Below are 24,935 nucleotides of genomic sequence, written 5' to 3'. Positions count from 1 at the left end.
CTCCAGCATCTGCAGTTCCTACTGTCTCTGAGCGAATACAGTAGTATGTCTTTCGTGTTGGCAGATTCGGTAAAATTCTGAATTGGAGCTACCCTTTCGGTTTGTTTCCATTTTATAGCATCACACAGGATGGTATTTATTCTTGTCTAGTAACCTCATTACTCTTTCCCACTTAGACATTGGCCAAATAATCCATCCCCAAAAATATTATTTAATCATTCCACCGATTCCCTTGCTTAACTATATTTTATGGACACTTTGTTTGCAGTTAGTTCCTGGAAAACATGATTCCAGGAAGGTGCAGCAGTCATTTATTCTGCTAGAGTAATTGAAGTCCACTGAACTAAACATGTGACAAAATGAAGATCATTCTGTACAATGTTTTACCATCTTAGTTAGATCTCTTTCTATTGTATGTGTATTTTTAAAATAAGATGCCATTGCACCTTGTAGCCAATTTTATTAGCCTACTCAATTTGAAATCCAGGATTTAGTTGTTTGAAATGCCATATTGCCATACAAATATAAGTTATCTATCACTTTTTTGTCATGTGGCTTGATACCATGCTATGAATTTGGTTTCAAGATTGACTGGCCAAGGCTAAGGTACAGTCAAGAACTGTCTTCAGGTTTAGACTTCAAAGTAACACTATTATACTTTTGTACTAAATACTGCTCTGACTTATAATTACATTAGGTAAAGAAGAATCTATTTTCTTCAAGTGTCCAATCTAGTGTGTTCCAACACCAACTTGGGTGGTACGGTAGTTCAGTGGTTAGCACTGCTGCCTCACAACGCCAGGGACCTGGGTTCGATTCCAGCTTCAGACAACTGTCTGTGTGCGTTTCCTCCAGGTGCACAGTTTCCTCCCACAGTCCAAAGATGTACAGATTAGGTGGATTGTCCATTCTAAATTGCCCCATAGTGTCTGGGGATGAGCAGGTGGGTTAGCCATGGGAAATGCAGGGTTACAAGGATGGGATGGGTCTGGGTAGGATATTCTTTGGAGGGTCGGTATGGGCTGAATGGGCTGAATGGCCTGCTTTCACACTTTAAGGATTCTTTGATTCACCCATACTGTCTTATTTATGTTCAGCAATATGCATCTCTGTGACATTGTTGCTCAGTTGCTCCAGGGTGCTGAAGCCATTACACAACAGTTACTACTTCATCAATATCATTGATTAAATTAATTTCCAGTCAGAAAGATGGTAGTGACAACTAGCTCGACTATTAAACTCCATATCACAGAATTGGAAAGCAATCTGACTTGCATTTGGATACTATTAAAGGGGGAATGTGGTGAATGGGAGGATAAGGTAAAGATGTCATCAGAACAACAGTAAGATTTGAACTTGCGTAATGTCTTTTGCAATGTCAGGATATTTCAAAATGCTTTACAACCAATTATGCATCTCTGAAGTGTAGTGACCATCTAGCGCAGGAAATGGGTAATTTGCTGGCTGGGGGACCTTGGTGAGGCCGGAGTGATGACGAACTGATGATCTTTTTATTGGTTGATTGACAATTTCCTATATGGCAGGCCTCTGCAGAGAATTCCCGTGTTCATCTTTGAAGGGGAGTGGAACAGGAGCTTTTCATACCCGCCCAAGGGAGTAGATAGGGCTTCAGTTTAACACCTCATCAGACAGGTAATACTCCCTGGGTGCTGCATCAGAATATTAGATGACATTATTTGCTCAATATTCTGAAGTTGGACTTAAACCCATAAGTTAGACTCAGAGTGCTGCTTTGGTGTTAGAATTATGACTTGATTCCGAGCAGTGCTGGTGAAGAATGGGAGAAGTCTATCATAATACTACCACATCCTTTCACACAGGCAAGGAGAATGCAGATGATCATGAAGAGACAGCAGTAGTATTCTGAAAAACATTGTCATTTTCTTTCCATTGTTGTGTACTGAATAGTTTAGGTTTGTTTCATTTCTTCTGCAATAACCTTTTGCAGACTATTTTCATTCTTGCTTGTTTTGTATTTGGGTGACGGATTAATATTGCTGTCATGGGAATGATGGATTATTTATCTGATGGTTGTTGGAAGTGAATTTTCTTGAAACATTAGCTCTGTTGGGAGTGATTCTTGCCTCAACCATTCTTGCAGATACACAAGGTCCTGATGGCAGAGTCATTGGGAAGTGGTTCCTTAGTGACACATTTAACAACAAACAGCATTTTGACTATTCTGTAACTTATCAAAAGTAATGAGTGGAATGAATAATCACTTGTTAACTATGGGCTGCCTGTAACTAAGTAGGGAGATGGTGATCTGGGAATAAATTTAGCCAATTCAACTTTTAATTGTTACAATATGTTCTTTAAGTTGTAATAAAATTTAAACTAACAAATGTGTTTGGTTGTAGTTTCTTGTGTTGTCAGCATAATATATAAAACACTGATGGGAGATCATTAAGCTCTACAGATTTGACTCTGCCCAAGCTTCCCTGCTTGTTTTTAATTGTGCTACAGAAAGGATTTTCAGCAGCGCTTATAATTCACTCACATAGATGCAACAGTGGTGAAGGGTACATGCAGCTGAGCTGATTGTGTATCTGAGAATGTTGCTGAGCAGTGTTCCTTTTCACCTGACCTCTTAAGATAATGTGAGGAATTCGCAGCTTACTTTTACTTTGAATGTTGAGATGTCTCTTTTGATGTGACTCTAAGAGTTTTCCTCCTTTATTCCCATTTTCAGAAATTTAATCCCAAAATTTTCAAGAAGAAGCCACGCAATGGGAGTTCCAATAAGCCAAGCTGTCCTTATTGTTGCTGTGCAGTTGGGAGCAAGGACCGATCTCTCTCTGTTTGGGTAAGTTCTAAGTAAGTTATTTCTTGAATGACGTTTCAAGACCGATGAAACATATTTGTTTTGCATTGCAGTTTTCTTCATTTAATATTACATCATAACTGTTTATGCAAGTTAAGTATTCAGAGGCTAGAAAATTCATGGTCCATCTTCTACAGAGTCGTAGCATTCATTAAAACAGAAGGAGACAGTTTAACCCTCTGAATTCATGCTGGCTTTCTGCAGGGCATTCCAGTCAGCCATATTCCCCTTCTCCATCCCTGTGGCCCGCCAAGTTTAATTCCCTCAAGTGCCTATCCAAATTCATCTTGAAGTAATTGATTACCATGTTTTTATCACCCTATTAGGCGTGTGCCAGGTCATTACCACTTGCTACATAAAAAAGAGAACCATTCCCGGTACCCTCGGTATTTTTTGCCGAAATCCTTAAACCCCTGTCGTCCAGGGATTGTGTCGTTAACAAAACAAAACAGCTTTCCTTTGTCTTCTTTGTTGATGCTGTCCAGCTTCTACTTTATGCCACCACTCTCCCTTTTGCAATAGCTCTTTTTTCTGAGTCTTCTTGTCCAATATTTGGGCCTACAGAATCTGAACTTCTCTCCAATTAGGTTTTAGCCTGCACCTACCCTGTGAATTCTATATCTTGGCTTATGATTCCAACCCTTCAAGTTGAATCAGATTGTTTGCACCCTTGCTGTTATATTTGATCTTGAGCTATTGGAATGACAGCCATTTTTCAATTCTGTATTATGCCCTATATCCACCCTGCCTGAGCCCACCTGCGGCTGAAAATGCACGTACTTGCCCTTGTTACTTCCAGTCCACATGAGGCCAATGCTATTCTATTTGGTGTTTCATTCTCCACTCTCCATAATCCTCAACTTTGTTACTGATTTCTTAACCACCATGAAGGCCCCCTCGTCTCTGTATTGACCGACTTATAGTTACAAGTGCTTTCCTAGTGCTGCATATTCAAACCTCTTGTAGCACTGATCTTCATTATCTTTGTAACCTTCTTTAACTCTATGAAGTTTCAAGAACTATGTGCTTCTCCAACCTGATCCCCCTGACTTGCTTCATCCTTCTACTGTAATGGAAGATTGTCTTCAGCCATCTAGGCTCTGTCTAAAGTCTGGAACTTAATCCTTGGATCTTGTTAGCTCTTTACCTATTCATTGCTTCTTCTTTAAGATCCTGCTTAAAATGCCCCTCTTTGAGCAAGTTTTTACTCATCCTCCTAATAATTCTTCCTATCAGTTTTTTGTTTCTGATTACACTCCTGTGAAGTTCCCTGAGATTTTTTGATAATACATTTCTATAATTGTGCTCATTTAATTAGCCTTAACATTTCCTGTAGTTTCCTGTTCCTCTGAGTCATAACCTTTTTACAGCAAATCGAGTGAACTAGCAGATGCTAATATTAACCAATATCAGCTGATTTAACTTTAGGAAAGTACTGTATCAAGCTAATTTCAGTTTAAGTGCTCTAGAGGGAAACAATGCCAGTTACAAGCTTCAATTGTGTGCAGTTCTGGTTTCCTTACATAAGGAAGGATATACTTGCCTTAGAGGGAGTGCTACAGAGGTTCACCAGATTAATCTCTGGGATGGCAGGATTGTTTTATGTGGAAGGATTGAGAAAACTGGGTCTGTACTGTAACGAGTCTCAGAGGTTGAGAGGTGGTCTCATTGAAGTTTATATAATTTTTAGAGGACCTAATTGGGTGGAGGTAGATATTTCCCCTGGCTGGTTACTCCAGAACCAGAGGACATAGACTTAAATAGCCTATCCCTTAAACTCAGATTGAGATAAGGAAGAATTTCTTCACTCAGAAGGAATTCTCTATCCTAGAGGGCTCTTGAAGCTGGGCATATTGAAGACAGACATCTGGAGACGCATGACCTTGACATATGGCAATAGTGCGGGAAAGTGGTCACGATCTAATTGAATGGATGCCATTTAGCCTGTATTTCTAGTTAAAGTTTATTTATATAGGACTTCCAATGTACAGGAATTATGACTAAACAACTTGTAATTGTATAAGATCTTGATGTAGGAAAATAGCACAATTTGCTTCACAGGGCAAGTTTTCCTTTATTTTGTTCAAATAAACTGCAAACTATAAATATAATTTTCAGTGCGAGTGGTATCTTATTTTGTGATACACTTTCATTTACTCATAACCCCTCTTTTTTTACTTTCTTCATGATTGCTAACAGCCAACTACTGTCAATTTCCAACTTGCCCTGCAACAACCCTTTCCAATTTATTATCCCTTTTGGCTTTCCATTGGCAGGTTCTTAATTCTGCAAATGAATTTGCTATTAGTTGGATAAACCTTGTGATCTTAAATAGCATGCATGTGGAGTTTAATGAAATGTCTTCTGAAGATTTGAAAGTAAATAAGTCTTTAGCGAATTCCACTGAATAACAGTAATTAATGATCTCCTCAAATATTTCAGGTCAATGACTTGTCAGACATATATATGCTCCTCCTAGTTAACCTTTTTTGCTTCAGTACTGAATTATAGCATCCTTTCAAATCCTCTTGAATGTTTCGCCATCACTAATTTTAATTAATTTTCTCTAATTGCATTGCAGTTAACCTTTTAAGTTTTTTTTTTACTGTTCAACTGATTATTCCTCTTTCATGAAGCTTCTAGCAATGGGAATTGTTGCTTTCATCATACAAAGGCTTAAGCATTTCTGGTTAGACAGCAGCTAGTTGGTTTTGTTTTGGTGTGCCACCCTATAATTTTCAATGGTTTTTGTAGTTCAAAAGAACATCTCCTGGCAGTCAGCCAGAAGCTTGAAGCTTTCTCGTTTTGATTTAATGGTTTCTTTTTGTTTTCACAGCTGACCTGCCTGAAGCGCCCACTAGTGGTAATTCATGAATTATTCGACAAGTCAATCATGGATATCTCCTGGTAAGGGCTGTGTCACATTAATCAGCAGTTTGGTTGCACTGCATAATATTTACTAAATGAATAATATTATAATTACATTAGAGATTTTATCTCACTGAAATAAAGTCAACATTAACATGGAAAATTGTAATGCCCATATTTTGAAGTTGTAATTCAGAAAAAGATCATTGTTTTCCTTGTGCAATGTAGATTAAATTTGCTTTGTGTAAGAAAAGAATGTGTGAAGGACAGTGATCAGGATGTTTCAGGATCCATGTGGCATAAACTAGAAACTGGTTCTGCATCTGTCTTCTCAATGGTTTAATTTCATAGTTTGCAAATTTGCTGTGACTTCCAATCTTAGCTTTTTTTCAGAAGGAATTTGGTCTGGAATGCAATTGTGGCAGAAAAGAGATGGGGAGTTGCGTATAGAGCACCCTTCACAAACTCAAACCTCAATACATTTAATCAAGTACTTCAAAATATGGTCACAGTTGTAACATCGACAGCCAATTTGCTCAACAAATGTGATTGTAAAATGATTATTTGGTCATAGTGTAGATTGGGCAGGTGGTTGGGGATTTCTCCTTTGCTGTTCTTCAAAAATAATGTCAAGGGATCTTTTATCACCCCCAGTCAGGATCTTGCGTAAGGGCTCATCTGAAAGATAACACCTCCCAACGGTGCAGCACTTCTTCAGTGTTTGACTTCAGAGTGAGCTTGATTTTTGATTTGTGTAATGAGGCAGACTTGATTTGGGAGCTCAAGGTGAAGGAACCCGTAGGGGACAGTGACCATAACATGATAGAATTTACCCTTCAGTTTGAGAAAGAGGAGCTTAAATCAGATGTAATAGTATTACAATTGAATAAAGGTAACTACAGAGGTATGAGGGAGGAACTGGGCAGAGTTGATTGGAAGGGGAGCCTAGCAGGGAAGATGGTGGAGTAGGGACAGCAGGAGTTTCTGGGGTAAGTTGGGAGGCAAAGCAGACATTTTGACCCAAGGAAGATGAAACATAGTGAGGGGAGGACAAAGCAACCGTGGCTGACAAGGGAAGTCAGGGACAGCAAAAAAACATAAGAAAAAGCGTACAGTGTGGTGAACATTAGTGGGAAGCTAGAGGATCGGGAAGCCTTTTAAAAACCAGCAAGATCAACTGAAAAAATCAATAAGGGGGAGATAATGAAATATGATGGTAAGCTAGTTAGTACTACAATAAGAATTGCAAGAATTTTTTTTTAGATATAGAAAAGGTAAGAGAGACAAGAGTGAACGTTGGACCAGTGAAAAACGAGGCTGGAGAAGTAGCATGGGGGAGCAAAGAAATGGTGGAGGAGCCGAATAGAATACAGTGGAAGATACCAGTAGTATACTAGAACTTCAAGAGTTGGGGCAGAGATGAGTGTAGTGGCCATCAAGATGTTGGGGAAGCTAAAAGGTCTGAAGCTGATAAATCATCCTAACCAGATGGACTATACCCCAGACTTCTGAAGGAGAGAGCTGAGGAGATTGTGGAGGTGTTGGTGGTGATCTTTCAGGAATCACTGGAGTCAGGGAGCGTCCCAGAGGACTGGAAAATAGCTAATGTAACACCCCTGTTTAAGAAGAGAGGGTGGCAGAAGACAGGAAATTATAGACCGGTTAGCCTGACCTCAGTCGTTGGTAAGATTTTAAAGCCGATTATTAAGGACGGGCAATGTACTGGCATGGATAGAAGATTGGCTGACTGGCAGAAGACAGAGCATGGGGATAAATGGGTCTTTTTCAGAATGGCAGCTGGTGACTAGTGGAGTTGCACAGGAGTTACTGTTGGGACCACAACTATTCACATTGTCCATTAACAATGTGCATGAAGGAACTGAGGCCATTGTTGCTAAGTTTGCAGATGACACAAAGGTAGTTGGAGGGACAAGCAGTGTTGAGGAAGCAGAAAGCAGAAGGACATAGTCAGGCAAGGAGAGTGGGAAAAGAAGTGACTGGCGCAATACAATGGGGCAAGTGAGAGGTTATGCACTTTTTCAGGAAGAATAGAGGCATAGGCTTCGGAAATCTGAAGTGCAAAGGGACTGAGGATTCCTAGTTCAGGATTCTCTTAAGGTTAACATACAGGTTCTGTTGGCAGTTAGAAAGGACAATGCAATGTTAGCATTCATTTCAAGAAGGCTAGAATACAATATCAGAGATGTTTTGCTGAGACTGTATAAGGCTCATTTGGAATATTGTTAGCAGTTTTGGGCCCCCTATCTATGCAACGATGTGCTGGCATTGGAGGGGGTCCAGAGGAGGTTTACAAAAATGATGTCAGTGATGAAAGGCTTGTCATATAAGGAGCAGTTGAGGACTCTGAGTCTGTACTAAATGGAGTTTAGAAGAATGAAGGAGGAATCGCATTGAAACTTGAGAGGCTTGGATACAGTGGATTTGGAGAGATGTTTCCAGTAGTAGGAGAGACTAGGACCTGAACGTATAGCCTCAGAGTGAAGGGATGCCTGTTTAGAACTAAGATGAGGAGGAATTTCTTCAGCGAGAGGGTGGTGACTCTGTGGAACTCGTTGCTGCAGAAGGCTGTGGAAGCCAAGTCATTGAGTGTAAATAAGACAGATATTGATAGAATCATAGAATCCCTACAGTGTGGAAACAGGCCATTCAGCCCAACAAATCCACACCGCCCCTCCGAAGAGCATCCCACCCAGACCCACTCCCTTATGCCTGCATTTCCCATGTTTAACCCACCTAACCTAAACGTCCCTGGGCACTATGAACAATTTAGCATGGCCAATACACCTACCCTGCACATCTTTGGACTGTGGGAGGAAACCGGAGCACCTGGAGGAAACCTACACAGACACAGGAAGAATGTACAAACTCCACACAGACAGTCGCCCAAGGGTGGAATCAAACCCAGGTCCCTGGCGCTGTGAGGCAGCAGTGCTAACCACTGAGCCACTGTGGTGCCAAGGAGCTCAAGTATTGCAGGGAGAAGGCAGGAGGATAAGGTTGAAAAGCATATTAGCCGTGATTGAATAGGAGAGCAGACTCAATGAGTTGAATGACCTAATTCTGCTTCTACGTCTAATGGTTTTGTGGGTCACTTGGAAGGGGAATTTGAACTGACAATCTTTTGACTGGGAGGTGAGACTGCTACTTACTGAGCCACAACAAGGTGCAATTGGAGTGCCTCAGGCGCTGTTGTTGCTGTATCCTAGCTGGAAAGGGACAGCATGGGAAGGATAATAGCATTGTTTTCAAAATGTCTTCTTCAAGGAAGACAGCACATTTATTTGAGAGAGAGGAGATCCAGCCAGTTGATTAATTTTGGAGTGTCAGCTGCTTGCATGCATGCTGCATGGGGACTGCCTATGCTGAAATCGTTCTCCAGTTGCAATATCTTACTACTGTCTGCAATGCGGTGTACACTTTCCCTCACCTTACCCCTTTATTTTCTGGTCCAGGTATTTCTCCCAGTTGATGCTGACCCCATCTCTCTTTGATAGACTCCATTCCAGTCTTTGTGCAGTAGTGTCACGATTATGTTACTGGACAAGTAATCTGGATGTCTGGCTTAAAAACCAAGTGAAAGCAAGTTAAATCCCACCATGGCAATTTGACACTGTGCATTCAATTTATAAACATCAGGAAATGCACATAAGTGGTATCTGTAAAAATGATCAGATAACTGTTGGATTGTCTAACTGATAGTGTGGCTGAGTGACATCAAACACCCATAATCGCAAATAGATACATGCTCATTACCCTAACTCTTTTTCTCTTTCTAGTCAGTTAATTTACTCACAATTTACCTTTAGTTCCTTGAGCTTCAACATTTAACTAATAGCCTTTTTATGAGGGACTTTATCACATGGTTTCTGGAAGCACGTATTAGTAAAAGCCATAGACATTCATAACCAAAAACAGAAATTGCTGGAAAAGTTCAGCAAGTCTGGCAGCATCTGTGAAGAGAAATCAGAGTTAACATTTCGGGCCCAGTGACCCTTCCTCAGAACTGGATTTTATCCATAGCCATTCCCTTGCCCATTACATTTGCCACCTCTTCCAAAAATTCAAGCAGACTTGATAAGACTAATCTACTCTTTACAAACTTTTCTCACTCTCTCTGATAGTTGATGTATTTGCAATGTTCAGTCTCCCTGTCCTTAGTCATAGGCTCTTGCAATTTTCTGATGACAAATGTTAGGTCAACTAGTGTACAATATTCCAATCTTTAGTTGTGGCTCCTGTATCAAGTGGACTTTGGAAGATTATGCTAGGGCATCTGCAATATTCTCATTTTTTAAAAAAATCCTTGGGATGGACACCATCTGGTCCTGGAGACTCATCATTTTTACTGCCATTAGTTTCTCTGTCTTGCCTGCATTAATTTTGAGAAGTCAGAGTCCCAGTCCCTGTTCCTAATTCAATTACAATTTCTTTAGATAGCTTGGCAAGTTGACCGCCTCTTCAATAATAAATACCAATTTAAAGTAATTATTGAGCACATCTACCATTTCCTTATATTCATTGCAACAAGCTTGCTTTTAAGAGGCTCCACATTGTTTCTGACCACTTTTTGTTTCTAACGTAATTGTAAAAACATTTATATTCATCTTGTTATCCCTTGCAAGTTTCTTGGAATAGTTCCTTGTAGCAGCTCTTATTATCTTCTTTGTCACACTTTACTGTTCTTTGTATCTATACGATTCATCAGGATGAGTGTTTTTTTTTTGTATGCATTATCTTTCAGTTTTACATTGTCTTTTACCTCATCAGATGCCCATGTTTTAACTTTTTTGGCTTTTCTCTTTAACAGATTTACCCAGTTTTCTGTGGGCAGTCTCTGTCTTATCCCGCTGAAGTTAACCAAATCAAAATCTAGAATTTCAATGACTTCTCCCTTTCAAACTTTGTTGAACTCAACCACATTATGATCGTTCATAGATAAATATTTATGTATTATTAGTCTGGGAACTAAATTGTTCATTACAAAATTTAATATTGAATTCCCCTTTGGTTCCAGGACACGTTGTTACAAAAAATTTACTCTATACGCACCCTTGAAATTCGCTACACTTTGACTTTTCTCGTCTGTTTATCCCAATCTAAAGGATTGTTAAAATTCCCCATTAAAGCCACTGTCTTTTCTCCATGCGTGTCTAATCTCAGCAACAAGTTACCGCTAGACAGCTCATATCAAGAGACCTACACACAACTCCCTGAGCTGTCGGAAAGCCTTGTCTATTTCTTAGTTCTACCACTAATTGAGGTCATTTGTACAACAGATGGCAAATGGAGTGAAAAGTGAGGACTGTGAAGATGTTAAATATACGTTTGTTTTTGTGATCTCTGCACCAGGACTTTGACAGGGTTGGGATTGCTAGTGTGCTCCATGGATGGGACGGTAGCGTTCCTGGATTTCTCACAGGAAGAGTTGGGCGATCCGCTAACTGAGGAGGAGAAGGTAATGCAGAATTGTGCACGGCTTACTGGTTCCCATAGAACTGCATAGAACGATATACCTAGAATTACAGAAGCTGTGAACACATTGCATCAATTTACGTCAATTGCATGCACATTCCCAGATTGCTTATAGAATTGGTCTGCTAACAGCACAGAAAAATAATGCTTCTCGCCAAGTGCGTGGTGTAGCATCAGTTTCTAGGGCTTGAATCTTCCAGGTACAAGGGGTTTCTCATTGGATGATGTGCTCATAAGGTGAAATGCAGAAGAGAAAAATGATGTGAGCCATTAATCCCATCCTTCTGCTCAATTGTGTACACTGCAACTGAATGAAACATCCAACTTATTCCTCCTTTGGAGAGAGATATGCACAGGTAAAACCTCTGAGAAGAAATAATTGTGAAATTTCTCCAAAAATTAATTGCATGCCAACTTCTAAGATGCACTGAATTGTTTGATATGAAGGTTGCACTGGAAGTCCAAAGGGATTAGGTCGTGTAGGGTATTGAGACCTGGGGCTCCAGGGATGGAGTGCTCCATTTTGGTGTGACAGTCCTTCCTTGAAGGTAAGAAGCATGGTGTTTTCCACCAATGTATGTGGTACTTCACAGGGATTCACAACATTCAGGAGAATTGCATTGCATTAAATATCGTGCTCAACCGTGTTCTGAGAAAGAGTAAGAAATAAATCTGTGTAGGAATGCACTTAATCAGCTCCATGGGCATTGTACAAATGAGAAATCTGTGTCATTGCAGTCACTAATCAATGCCACTTAAATTTGCTTTTATTTTTAGCATTAAAATGCGTGCTGTGTTCTGAATAACTTCGGGCCTTGATCCAAGTTAACTGTCTCTGTACCTTCTACACTTAATTATTATAGGTAATTTTAAAATACATATTTGATGACACATTCTGTGGAAATGTGGACGTTTATAACAAAAAATTCATTCAAGTTCAATGTGTAGATTTTCTACCCTCTGTATGGATGGCCTAAGTTATACTCAACGATTTTGTTAACTGCATTTTCATTTCACTACAATACGGACCCATCAAAATCAATCTTCTGAGACAACAAGGTGCAGGGCTGGATGAACACAGCAGGCCAAGCAGCATCATAGGAGTATCAATGTGGATTTCACAAGTTTCAAAATCTCCCCTCCCCCTACTGCATCCCAAAACCAGTCCAGCTCATCCCTGCCTCCCTAACCTGTGCTTCCTCCCACCTATCCCCTCCTCCCACCTCAAGCCGCACCTCCATCTCCTACCGACCAACCTCATCCCGCCCCCTTGACCTGTCCGTCCTCCCTGGACTGACCTATCCCCTTCCTAACTCCCTACCTACACTCACCTTTCCTGGCTCCATCCCCGCCTCTTCGACCTGTTTGTTTCCTCTCCACCTATCCTCTCCTCTATCCCTCTTCTATCCGCCTCCCACTCTCTCCCTATTTATTTCAAAACCCCCTTCCCCTCCCCCTTTTCTGATGAAGGGTCTAGGCCCGAAACGTCAGCCTCTCTGCTCCTATGATGCTGCTTGGCCTGCTGTGTTCATCCAGCCCTGCACCTTGTTGTCTCGGATTCTCCAGCATCTGCAGTTCCTACTATCTCAAAATCAATCTTCTTATTGTTTCATGTGTCCTTATATGCTGTTCTGTCACCTTTCATTTGCATTTGAGTTCAGTGTGTACAGAGGAAGCTACAGTGTGGCTTTCAAGTGTTGTTTGGTTTTGATTAATTTTTATCCAAGGGGTAGAATGAATTAAACTGCAAAGTTGAGCTCTTATTTAGGCATTCTTGCTACAAGAGTCTTGAAACATTTCGTGTAGTGTGGAAATCTCTTAATGTATGCAAATAATGCATTACTGTGTGACATGTTGTAGAGAGCACTCTTAACGCGAACAGAGGCAAATCTAGTTATGACAGCATTAAACATTTCCTTCAATGGCAAGGGTCGATACAGTGTAGAGTTGGAGGAACACAGCAGGTCAGGCTGCATCGGAGGAGTCGGAGAGTTGACGTTTTGGGCCTGGACATTGCCTGACCTGCTGTGTTCCTCTAGCTCTACACTGTATCGACTCTGATTCCAGCATCTACAGTTCTGGCTATCTCCTTTGAGGGCAACATCTTCACCTAACTTTACTGTGAAAAGTTTCAACTATTCATTGATTTTACCTTTGTCTTGCAGAACATGATTCATCAGAAGACCTACGGTAAAAGCCTAGCAATCACAACTGAGCAGCAACTATCCACTACCATCATTGAAAATCCAGAGATGCTAAAGTACCAACAGCAACAGAAGGAATTACAGGAACAGAAGAATGCTGTAGGTTCCAGGGAACTGATGCCCCCCAAAGTGGCAAATATGCTGAACGGAGAGAGCCTTGAGGATATTCGAAAGGTAATAGATTAGATTTTAAGCAAAACACAAAGTAATGCTGTTAGATCAAGACATGAATAAAGCAGCATTGTAGAATAGAAAATAACCTTAGTGAGCCTATAACCGGAATATTCAGGGCATTTCTGGATTTCAGAATTTTCTGGACTTTAGAATAATGTTAGAAGTGTATAAAATGGATATAAATGTGGGCCTGGGGAATTAAAAATGCAGAATCAAAATCTAGGGTTAAGGCACAAGAGTGTGCATTTTCAAATACCATTTGTCTGTAGAAGCAGAAGCAGACTATTGCTTCGAATATATTGGGGAAATTAAATCCAAGTAGCATACCTCTTACTGGTCATGTGCTTATGATTATAATACAAGTTTCTTCCAATGGGCTTTTGTATTAATAACTTTGTTTGAGTAAATTTAAATTTGTAGGTGTGCTTTTATTTTAAAATTTTATTAAATTTGTAGCACAAATATTTACAATATATAACACAAAGCAGTCCAGTTCCATTTGCCATAATTTGCTACTTGTCCCTGAGGAGCTGGATATGGAACTGAACATGATAAGCCTCAGTGAAGGTACCCACTTCTCACCTTATGAAAGAAGGAAGATCTTTGATGAAATAGCTGAAGGTTAGCTGAAGATTGGGCCTTGGACACTGCCTCGAAAAACTTCTGCAGTGCTGCCTTGAGGTTCAGATGATTGACCACTAACTGCCAGAACCATCTTCTTTTGTACTAGGTATGACTCTAGCTCGAGGAAAGCTTTCCCGATTATTCCCATTGACTTCAATTTTACTAGGGCTGTTTGCTACTCTATGTGATTCAAATGCTGTCTTGGTATGAAGGAATCTATTCTCACCATACCTCTTGAATTCTGGTCCTTTGCCTGTGTTTGGACCATGACTGTAAGGAGGTTGGAGCTAACCAGTCTTGGCAGGATGCAACTGTGCATTAATAAGTGAGTTATTAGTGAGTAGGTGCCTCTTGGTTGCACTGTCTGTAATGTCTTCCATTACTCCTATGATTGAGCGATAATAATGATGGAGTGATAATTTATTGGATAGATTTGTCCTGCACTTCTTTTTGTGAACTGAGTATACCTGTACACTTTGTAAAATCAATGCCAGTGTTGTAGCTGTAATAAAACAGTTTGGCTAGAGGCAAAGGTGGTTCTGAAGAACAAGTTGTCACTGTCACAGCTGGGATGTCGTCATTGTGCAGAGCATTTGTTGTGCTCCGTGTGCTTGGCTGTTTCTTGATCTTACTTTTTTTAAGTAGTATTGAACATGGAGGAGTACCGAGTCATCAGCTGAAGGTAGGTAGGTGGAGGCTTCTTTGCTAATGTTTTCCCTAATGCCATGAGAATTTTTGTGGTTTAAGGTCAGTTAGAGAACAGTGTCACAGACTCTGGTGGTTCTTTCCTGCCAATTGGAGGGGTTTTCAATTCTGTCTGGAAGGTATCATTCTGAGACTATGACTCTGTTATATTGTTGTTTAACTAATCTTTGGGACAGCTCTCCAAATTTTGGCACAAGTGAGGCAGACCTTGCATGGTTGACTTGGCTAGATATCCCTCTGTTGTGCTTATCTGATTTTATTCTTCTTTATTATAGTGATTTGGTACAAACAAGCGAATCTTTAGGCTAATTCAGAGTCAAGCACGTTTCTATGTGTTTGGAGTCACATACAGGTCAAATCAAGTAAAGTCAACAGCTTTGCTTTCCAAAAGGATATTGGTAAACTAGATTTCTTTTAATGAAAATTAATAATTTAATGGCCACATTACTGTTAATAGACCTTTTTTCCTATATTTATTTGGCATTCAACTAGAGTTAAATTCTTCAGCACCCATGTTATACCCTAACATAAAACTCCAGTATCAGTGCACTTCAAAAATAATTCTTTGAATGTCAAATGCTTTGGGATGCCTTTAGACATAAAAGGCACAATGAAAATGTAAACTCCTTTGTTTATTTCCTCCTAGCTGATTTGTACTTGGCTTTGATCCATGACGTTTAAATGAAACCTGCTATTATTTTACCTCTTCTGATTATCCTGTGGCAACCATCAAATGCTGACCATGATGTTTAATTTCTATTACTGAAAACTATGGACAGGACACTAGCGTATCACCCACAATGCATTTTTAATAATTCAAATTCAGTCGCATAATGTAAAATTTAACAACTGTTATGATCCCAGCTGATGTTATTACCAGATAAGTCATTCCACACAGAAACCTGGCTTGACAGATAGTATTTTGATTTGTTATGGTTTTATTAACAAAAGAAATGAACATAAAATAGAATAAACCAAACCATTTACTTATAATACAAATTCAAAGATTTTTAAACACATAATAAATGTATAATCCTACTAATCCCAAAACTCTCCTTTATAAATTGAGAAGAAACAGAACTGCTTTTGTTTAGTACCCAAAACATCTCTTGTACAATACTTTCACCAGAGTCCCTGTGCCACTAGATTTAAGCCACTTCAGCTATGAAAGTGGAAATACAGATAGCTCAAGCAATAAGCTATCGCACACCTGATTAAACGTACTCCTCTTTAAATAACTTCTTCAGGGTTTTATCCCAACACTTTTGTTTGGGACTAAGACTAACCTTTCACTCTAAGGTACTCTAGTCCACTGTATATTCTTTCCTTCTGAGATCTACGTAGCCATCTGATTTTGAGGACTTTACAGTGCTGGTCAAAACTCAAAGTCAAAAAATGAAACAGAAAATGTCCCTCACTAAGCTATGGGTGTTTCCCTTGAACTTGGAAAAAATAACTAGCTCCAGAATCTTCTAACAAACTATGAGGCCCCATTGGTTACCTTGCTGGGTTGTACAACATTCTGCAATCATCAAAAGTCCATTAGTATTGCACAAAACCTATTCAACCTAAAGTCAAGCCTCAAAAATTGTTTTAAAAGAAATCTCCATGGCTACAGAGACATACACAACCCACCAGTTACTAAGTCAAAATCCAAAAACCCGAACTTGCAATAAATGATTAATAAAACCATACCATGGTTTACATCAAACAGAAAAAAAACCCAAAGAACTGTTGATGCTGGAAATCAGAAACAAAATAATTGCTGAAAAAGTTCATGCTTGGCAGCATCTGTGGATCGCTTCTGACGAAGGATCACTGGGCCTGAAACCTTAACTCTGCTTTCTCTCCACAATTGCTACCAGACCTGCTGGGTTTTCCTAGCAATTTCTGTTTTCGTAACTGTTTACAGCATTTATCTTGTAGGGATGATCTGACCTCTGTAGTTGGAGTAGATGATCTGTTAGGCAGATGATCACTGCTCAAAGTAAAACTCATGTAAAACCATACACTATATAATCAATGTAGTTGCCTACTTGATTGTGAAGCAAAGATTTCATTGGACTGTAAGAAAATGGTCTCACGCTAACCTCTCAGAATTTATGTGAGGTTTCATATTTAACTAATTGTTTCTTAAAATAAGTGAATATATCACTTAAAGATAAAGAGAGGTGCTCCTCTCTCTGTCGCCCAATTATGTGCCTCAGACTCTTGCACAACCATAGACGAGCTCTGGAATGATATGCTTCCATCCAGCAAACCAGATCTTTGGACAAAGTTCCTAATTCGTGCCAAATGAAGGTCAGTTTTACATAGTGGGTGCCAAACCACTGGGAAAATAAATTTGAAACCACTCAAGCTCATTTTATGGCTGGATTTGGCCTAGGTCATGGAACTTTAAGACCAATGTCTAACCTCCCAACTATAGTCCTGATCATAACTCATGTTTATTATTGCACAAGGTACCATCAATACCTCATTATGAGACGCCAAACCTATTTGCAGCAGTAACTTCCAATCAAAATATTTCATATGTTAACTCAGGAAACCCTATTGAAGAAGTTATTTAAATTCTAATATATTGAAGTGATGAATGTTGTTTCCTAGCATGAAATTCATAGTTTGTCACAAATTAACTTGCGTGTTTCAACATTCGAAGTTATGCCTTTGAAATATGCTTTGTGTTTTCTCCTCCACAGTTCAGTTTATAACCCTTTACCAGCATTTGTGGTTTTCATTCCTTTGAAGACCTGCACTACCCTCTCTAAAGCAAATACGCATAAACAAACTTTCCTGTCTAATATTTGCAAGAACTGTTGCTGATTGAAATGAGCTACACTTATGCATACAGTGAACAACTGAAGTGCTGGAGCTCTGGGGTTGAATTTTTTTTCAGTTTCGGCTCAGCTTTCCTTGAAACCATCACCATAGGAAGTGCACAGTCAGGGGAATTCTGTTTTCCTGCACAAGGCATAATTACTCTCTTAGTAGGCTCACAACACTCTATCTTAGAGGTCTATAACACAGTTACAAAGAGTCAAGGCTTAGGAACCCATGTGTTGGCTGAGGGCCACTGCTGAAGTTTAGTCAGTTAAAAGTATACATTGTGTCAGCACAAGCACAGGTAAACTTCTGTTTGTTTGTTCAGCTGGAGCCACAATTGGGAAATATTGGTTTACCAATGGGTGTCATCTAGGATTGAACTGGAAGAATTCTAACCTTTCAGAAAACCAAATTTCTCCAGGTCTCATCAAAGTATCAATGTGATAATCAGCAACACTATGGACTGTTCATAATCTATGGTCAGTGGACTGCAAAGCTGAGGTAGTTGGTTACTGAAAACTGATTTAGGTCCAGCCTTTCTTGATTGTTTTGTAATACACGTGACCTGTAAGAGAAAACAAGACAGAAAGTGTGGCATCTGTGATGAGAGAAACAGAGTTAATGCTTAGCATCCAGTGATTTTTTTTTTTCTTTGGAACTCTGTTTCGTTCTCTCCACACTTGCTGTCAGATCTGCCTAGTTTCTCCACTTTCTGTTTTTATATTAGACCTTCAGCACCACCACCTTGCTTTTATTTGACATGGATGGGAGTCTGCTTCCTTGCACAATATCTTGAAAGACAAATAATGCTGTTCTCTTCTGAGCATATAAATATATGAGCAGGAAAAGACCAGTTAGACCAAGAAGGCTGCCCAAAATTCATGATGTCTGGAGTATCATGGTTAGACCACCCCATAGGCTATCCTATCCTGATCCAACAGCTATAAAAACTTGGTGGGAGATGCAAACAGCAAAATTCTTGAAAATTTCCTTTGGATTTCCTTAAGCAATTGAATCCAGTCCAAAAGTTCGTTGACCCTGTCTACATTATCTGTTAATGTGTTTATCTGCTATATGATGCAATCTCTGGCTATGCCAGTCTTTTTTCCCTTTTGGTTACTTCTCTTTGTCTCCCTTGCCTGTAATTTACTTGATTATTGGGATGACAATAATGTGAGTTTGCCAGCGATCTTTGCACGTCATTGATAGTTGTTTAGTTGTGAATTGTTTTGGAACATTCTGAGATGAGGTAAGGCACCATATAATTTCAAATTCTAGACTTATTTCTCTATTAGGCTGCCAATTGTTTAACTGCTTTCTCGTCATAATTCAAACAGTACCTGAGTCTCAAACATAAAGTTGTGTGACATTATAAAGCTGGTACATCAACCTATACTTCAAGCAAACTGATGTTAGTTAGACTTGCAAGTTAGTTGCCCCAAATGGTGTTCCAGATTGGTTGGTGTATTTCTATTCAGGGTGAGTGCGAGTAGTTGGCTGGAGGTGACATCTTTTGGAATCCTCATATCTACTGGGTGCCCTCAGCGCCATTTCTCCTCCCTTTCATCCAGCACCTCCAAGCTGAATTGTGTGTAGGAACCCATTAACCCTTCACTTAGCTTATATAAAAGACAGTCAAAACCAGTGAAAGGTAAGTTTCTATCAGGCTGCTAATTATTCACTTATTCATGTTCTCCAAGATGTGAAAAACAAAAAGCCCGCTTGTTTCCTATCCTATAAATAATTATTGCTAAACAGATCGTATTTTCTAGAAGAGATGTTAGTGGATTCATTTTGTTTTAACTTTGTCCTAAAATAGGCCCTTGCTTTGTTTTGAATGTAGTTCCAATATGGAAAGTAACTGCTCTCATTACTGACTACCAGGAGCAAATAACATTTGTTGTGGTCATGGGATGATCCTTTGTTTTTAAACCATGTTGTATGTTGGTATGATACTTTGTACAATTGCAGAGCCTAATTGATCAGAATATTACACGAGGTACAATCATTAACAGGTTGTCCAGTTGAACAAGAACTTTCCTAATGGACAGATTGTTGCTTATTATTTAATGCCTGATTTACCACGCTGCCACAAAAGGATATGTTGTCCTGGTCACTGCTATGAAGCTGACTGGTGTAATATGATGCATCTTGTTTCCAGGAGGTGTTGTGTTTCAAACATCTCTTGAAAGGTGTGGCAAGGCTGCCCATCACTAGAATTTTTATGTCTGACAATTGTATGTTCTTCTGAGCGGTATTTTACTCTTATCACTTTAGCATTCAGTTTTGACAGATTCTCGAAAGTGCAGTGTTTTCCAGTGATCTGTGAGACTAAAAGAGCAATTTGAATAAACTGAGAAGTTTAAGAAAGCTAATTGAGAGCTTTGGCCCACTAAAGTGGAAGGAAACAGTTTATTGGATAATGGCATCTGAATTTTCTTTCTTCTTCTTCCTTCCTTTGTAGAATTTATTAAAGAAGCAGATTGAAACTAGGACAGCTGACGGACGGAGAAGAATCACTCCCTTTTGCATAGCTCAGTTAGACACGGGGTAAGAGGTCATTTCAATCCCGTTTGAAATGTGTGCTGCAGATATTAACTCCTAAAGAATCCCTTCAAGAAAGTATGATTCTAAGATGCATTTATGTCATGTGCTAAATGCATAAGAGAGTGAGTAAAAGGCAGTGACTTCAGTCTGTCTTTTACAGTTGATTTTTCAGAGAACAGCATCCTGAGGGCTTGATGTCATTTCAACTCCTGTCAATTAATTACAGATAGTAACTTTGCTGTCACTTTAATGTGTATTATGGCCAACCCAATTTTATAAACCATCCCTTGTTTGTGCAAGCAGTAAGCACGTCACTGTTAAGATTGCTCTGATATGGAGGGAATCTTGCCTAGCACCAACTTTGTTACACTGTACGTACAAGTGCTAATATTTTTAACTATATGGTGGGGCCAGAGTATTTTGCATTTGTTTTGTCTCAGTGATTCGGAGCTGTGACATAGTGTCACTTAACACTGGCAACAGAAAGTGTTCTCCCTCGGACTCTGCTTAACTTGCTTTGATTTTCCAGCAACCCTCGAGTGTAAGATAGCAGCTATAGTACGATTTATAATCAATAGGTGTTGCATGTCTGCATTGAGGTCAGTTATGGCTGAGTAGGTTCTTTTGATTACTGGAGAAGCAGCTTCTGGTTATGAAAAGAGGGGAAATATGAGGTGATTTGCTGCTGGCAGCGACCTAACTGTACTTACGGTGAGCTGCAATGTTCTGAACTTGGTGAGCATTTTCCTAAGAGAATGAGAAATAGGAGCAGGGGGATTGTATCTTGTTCCCTCCAGCCCGATCTGCCACTTAATGTGGTGCAGACCAGCAATGGGTAATACGTGCAACAAAAATGTGTTCTGCTAAACAAGAGCAACCTAAGCACTACTGAAACATCATAAATGAATAAAGACACCAGGAAAAAGTGAAGGTAAGAAAGGGACTTCAAGTATATACATAGGACACGTACATCTCTCACATGTTTTCTTTCTCTCTCTCTCTTGCTTTCTTGTTTTCTCTCACTTTCTCTTCTTTCTTTCTCCCTGTCCTCTTTCTTCGCTCCCTCCCTCCAACACACATAAATGCACATGCACAAACTGTCTCTCTTTGTGTCTTTTGCTCACAGACTCGCTCCCTCATCCAATTACCCTAGGCCCTTGAGACTTGAACATTTTTGCAGTGTGGACTTTGTGGTGCACTTTCCTTCTGCCCTGTCCAGCTGCCCTGGACAGGTGGCCAGCCAAGCATGGACTGTTGATGCCACTGCAGTTTCCTGTGGCATTGCCAGCCTGAAAAATCATCTTATGCTTGACGCCAGTGGGCAAACAGCTATGCGGACAGAATCAGAGAGAGAATAGTTCCTGTGGAAACTGAAGAGAAGTCAGTATGCTGAACATTATGTACTGCCTGTCAAATCACAGCCTATCAGCAACAAAAAGCGGGGAGAAAACTGCCTGTAACTGGCAAAGCAACTCCACAGCCTTCTGCTTCCTTACCTGTTGATCCTTGTATCTTGGACAAGGCCTCGCCGACTGGATAGGACCCTTGGCAGGCCACATTCTGGCCCTTTGACCACCCTGTAATAGACTAATGAATAAGGTCAGAGAATGCAGAGTTAGCACAAGTAGCAGAATGATGGAAGACCGAATGCAGAGAACAGGATTAATTGTTAGCTATTCAATGGCAGAAGATGGGAAATGGGATCCTATGAGGCTCAGTGCTAAGACTGCTGTTGTTCACAATTTATATTAAAGATTCAGACTTTAGAATCAAAAGCACAACTTGTACCTATGGGTGATGCAGGGTGATCGTCACTGCTGAGGACACTGAAACAAATGACAGGAAAACATTACTAAACTTGGCCAAATAACCACATCAATAGTTGAGTATTTTAGTGTTGACAAGTGCATTATATTTTTGTAGGAAGAATTAGCAAGCCACAACTTGCTTTGAAATTAGAAATGTTGAGCAGCAAATGTGGCGGGGTTGGGTGAGTGAAATTTGAAGAGGTTGGTACTTTCTGATGTCACCCTGAATCATTTAACTTCAATTTAAAATTTAGAATTCAGTTTGGATTTTTTTTTTAGTGAATGACCAGGTTAATGAGGGCTTCTAAATTCTCCCAAACTATTTCTCTGTTAATTGGAATTATATTGTGTTCTGTGCTTCCAACTTCAGTCTGCAGTAATGTGTCTATTTAGCGTCAGTTCTGATTTGCGTTCCAGGATGGTTTTCCTCATGGTTATCTGTGGAACAAAAATGCCCCGATTTGATTGCAGTTTAGTGGGAAAGTTGATGGAATAGTTACAGCATAGAATTTGGCCCTCCATCTCTGTGCTGGCTCTCCAAAAGCCAGCCATCTAGTGGCAATTGATGTATGAGGAGAGATTGAGTAGTTTGGGATTGTTTTTGCTGGAGTTCAGACGAATGAGAGACATATAAAATTCTAACAGGACTGGACAGGGTAGATGCAGGGAGGATGTTCCGGATGGTGGGTGTATCCAGAACCAGGGGTCACAGTCTGAGGATTCGGGGTAGACGATTTAGGACAGCGATGGGGAGACATTTCTTCACCCAAAGAGTGTGGTGAGCCTGTGGAATTCATTACCACAGGAAGTAGTTGATGCCAGAACATTGAATGTATACAAGAGGTGAGTAGATATAGCACTTGGGGCGAATGGGATCAAAGGTTATGGGGAGAAAGCAGGATTAGAGTATTGAGTTGGACGATTAGCCATGATCGTGAAGAATGGCAGAGCAGGCTCGAAGGGCCGAATGGTCTTCTCCTGCTGGTATCTTCTATGTTTCTATTGTTCCTGATCACATAATAATCCAGTCCCCTTTTAAATGCTTTGACTGAACCTGCCCTCCCTCCACATACACACATGTGTCCCCACACACACGTACACGTCCGCACACACAGACCCAGATCCTAAGCACTTACTGTATGAAAAATGGTTTGCCTGTTATTGCCATATTGTCGTCTTGTTGTTTATGTAAATGTGTGCCTCTGATTCTTGATCCTGAATTCAATGGGAACAGTTTCTTCCTCAGCCTTCTCCAAAGATGAACAGTCCCATCTTCTTCGGTCCGTCCACATAAATGTGGTTCCTCATCCCTGAAGCCATTCTCTTGAATATTTTCTACATCCGCTGTAATGCCTTCACAACTTTTCTAATGAGCAATGCCCAGAGCTAGACATACTACACCAATTGAAGCAGAAGCTTTACTTTAACCTTCTTGCTTTTGTACTCTATGTCCCAATTAATAACGCCTGCCTTAGGTTAGCATGCTTTGTAATTTATTAACCACTTTTCTCAACCTGTCCTGAAACCTTCACTGATTTATGCACATGTACACCCAGATCCCTTTGGCCCCACATTCTGTTCAGTATCATACCGTTTAGTATCATACGCTTTATTTTACATTGTCTCTCTTCTGTCTATTTCCGTCCAAAATGAATCACTTCAAATTTCTGCTTAAAATTTCATCTTCCATATGTCCGCCCAGCCTGTCTGGGTTCGTTTTAAATTCCGTAGTTTACCTCCTCATAGTTCACAAGTCTCCCAAGTGTTGTGTCAGCTGCTAATTTTGAAATTGTGTCTTGTACACTAAGGCCTAGGCCACATATATATATCAGGAAGAGTAGAGACCCAACACCAACCCTTGGGAACTGCACTATAAACTTTCTTCAAATCCACAAAACAACTATTAATCAGTATTCTGTTTCCTGATTTAAAAAAAACCGAAAGAGCTGTGGATGCTGTAAATCAGGAACAAAAACAGAAGTTGCTGGAAAAGCTCAGCAGGTCTGGCAGCATCTGTGAAGAGAAAATCAAACTTAACGTTCGGGTCCGGTGACCCTTCCTCAGAACTTCAGAACAGTTCTGAGGAAGGGTCACTGGACCCAAAATGTTAACTCTGATTTTTTTCTTCACAGGTGCTGCCAGACCTGCTGAGCTTTTCCAGTAACTTCTATTATTGTTCTGTTTCCTGTTACTCTGTCAATTTTGTGTCTATGTTAATCTTGTCTCTTTATTCAAAGGGCTTTAACTTTCTGTGCAACTTCATCAAATGTTCGTTGGAAATCCATGTACACCACATCAACCCTCTCCATTACCTTAATGAGAACCTCAAACGAGTTAGTTAAATATAATCTGTCCTTAACAAGTCAGTGGTGGCTTTTCTTAACTAACCTGCATTTGTCAAAGTGATCTATTATTTTCTTCTGAGTTATTTTCCCTCGAAGTTTCCCCATCAATGAGGTTAAATTAACTTATTAGGCTAATTGTTATGCCTTTTTTTTGTACGAGAGTGGAACATTTGGAAAATTCCAGTCCTCATTACTACCCCTGAGTCATATAGCATGGAAACAGATCCTTCGGTCCAACTAGTCCACGCTGATGTTTCCAAACTAAAGTAGCCCCACCTGGCCTGTATTTGGCCCATAGTTTTATGAAGACGAGAAAATTATGGCTAGTGCCTCCTCAATTTCCATTTTCACTTCCATCAGTATCTTTGAATGCTGCAGCATCTTCCTTCCTTGATGAAGAGAGATGCAAAATATACAGTTAATCTTCCACTGCCTCCCTGCATTAATGGTGTTTTGTTCCCTAATTGGTTCACTTCTCCTTCTAATTATACGAATCAAA

General features: G+C 39.9%; 1 protein-coding gene across 3 annotated transcripts in view; it reads left to right on the top strand.

Annotated features, from left to right (window-relative positions):
• Positions 1 to 24,935, top strand: part of LOC109920667 (protein HIRA) — an 83,966-nt gene that overhangs the window by 25,927 nt on the left and 33,104 nt on the right. For all 3 annotated transcript variants that reach the window (XR_007264686.1, XM_048611601.1, XM_048611602.1), the window contains 5 exons: positions 2,714 to 2,827; positions 5,682 to 5,752; positions 11,084 to 11,189; positions 13,372 to 13,584; positions 20,201 to 20,286. Coding sequence is in view for 2 of the 3 variants with exons in the window: in XM_048611601.1 (XP_048467558.1) it covers positions 2,714 to 2,827; positions 5,682 to 5,752; positions 11,084 to 11,189; positions 13,372 to 13,584; positions 20,201 to 20,286 (590 nt within the window). In the remaining variant the exon portion in view is untranslated. The remainder of the gene's footprint in view (positions 1 to 2,713; positions 2,828 to 5,681; positions 5,753 to 11,083; positions 11,190 to 13,371; positions 13,585 to 20,200; positions 20,287 to 24,935) is intronic.

Source organism: Rhincodon typus, chromosome 24 (genome assembly GCF_021869965.1).
Source record: "Rhincodon typus isolate 14 chromosome 24, sRhiTyp1.1, whole genome shotgun sequence".
In the NCBI taxonomy this organism is placed as follows: Eukaryota; Metazoa; Chordata; class Chondrichthyes; order Orectolobiformes; family Rhincodontidae; genus Rhincodon; species Rhincodon typus.
The sequence above is the reverse complement of the archived record's forward strand: the minus strand, read 5'-3'. Positions and strand labels throughout refer to the sequence as shown.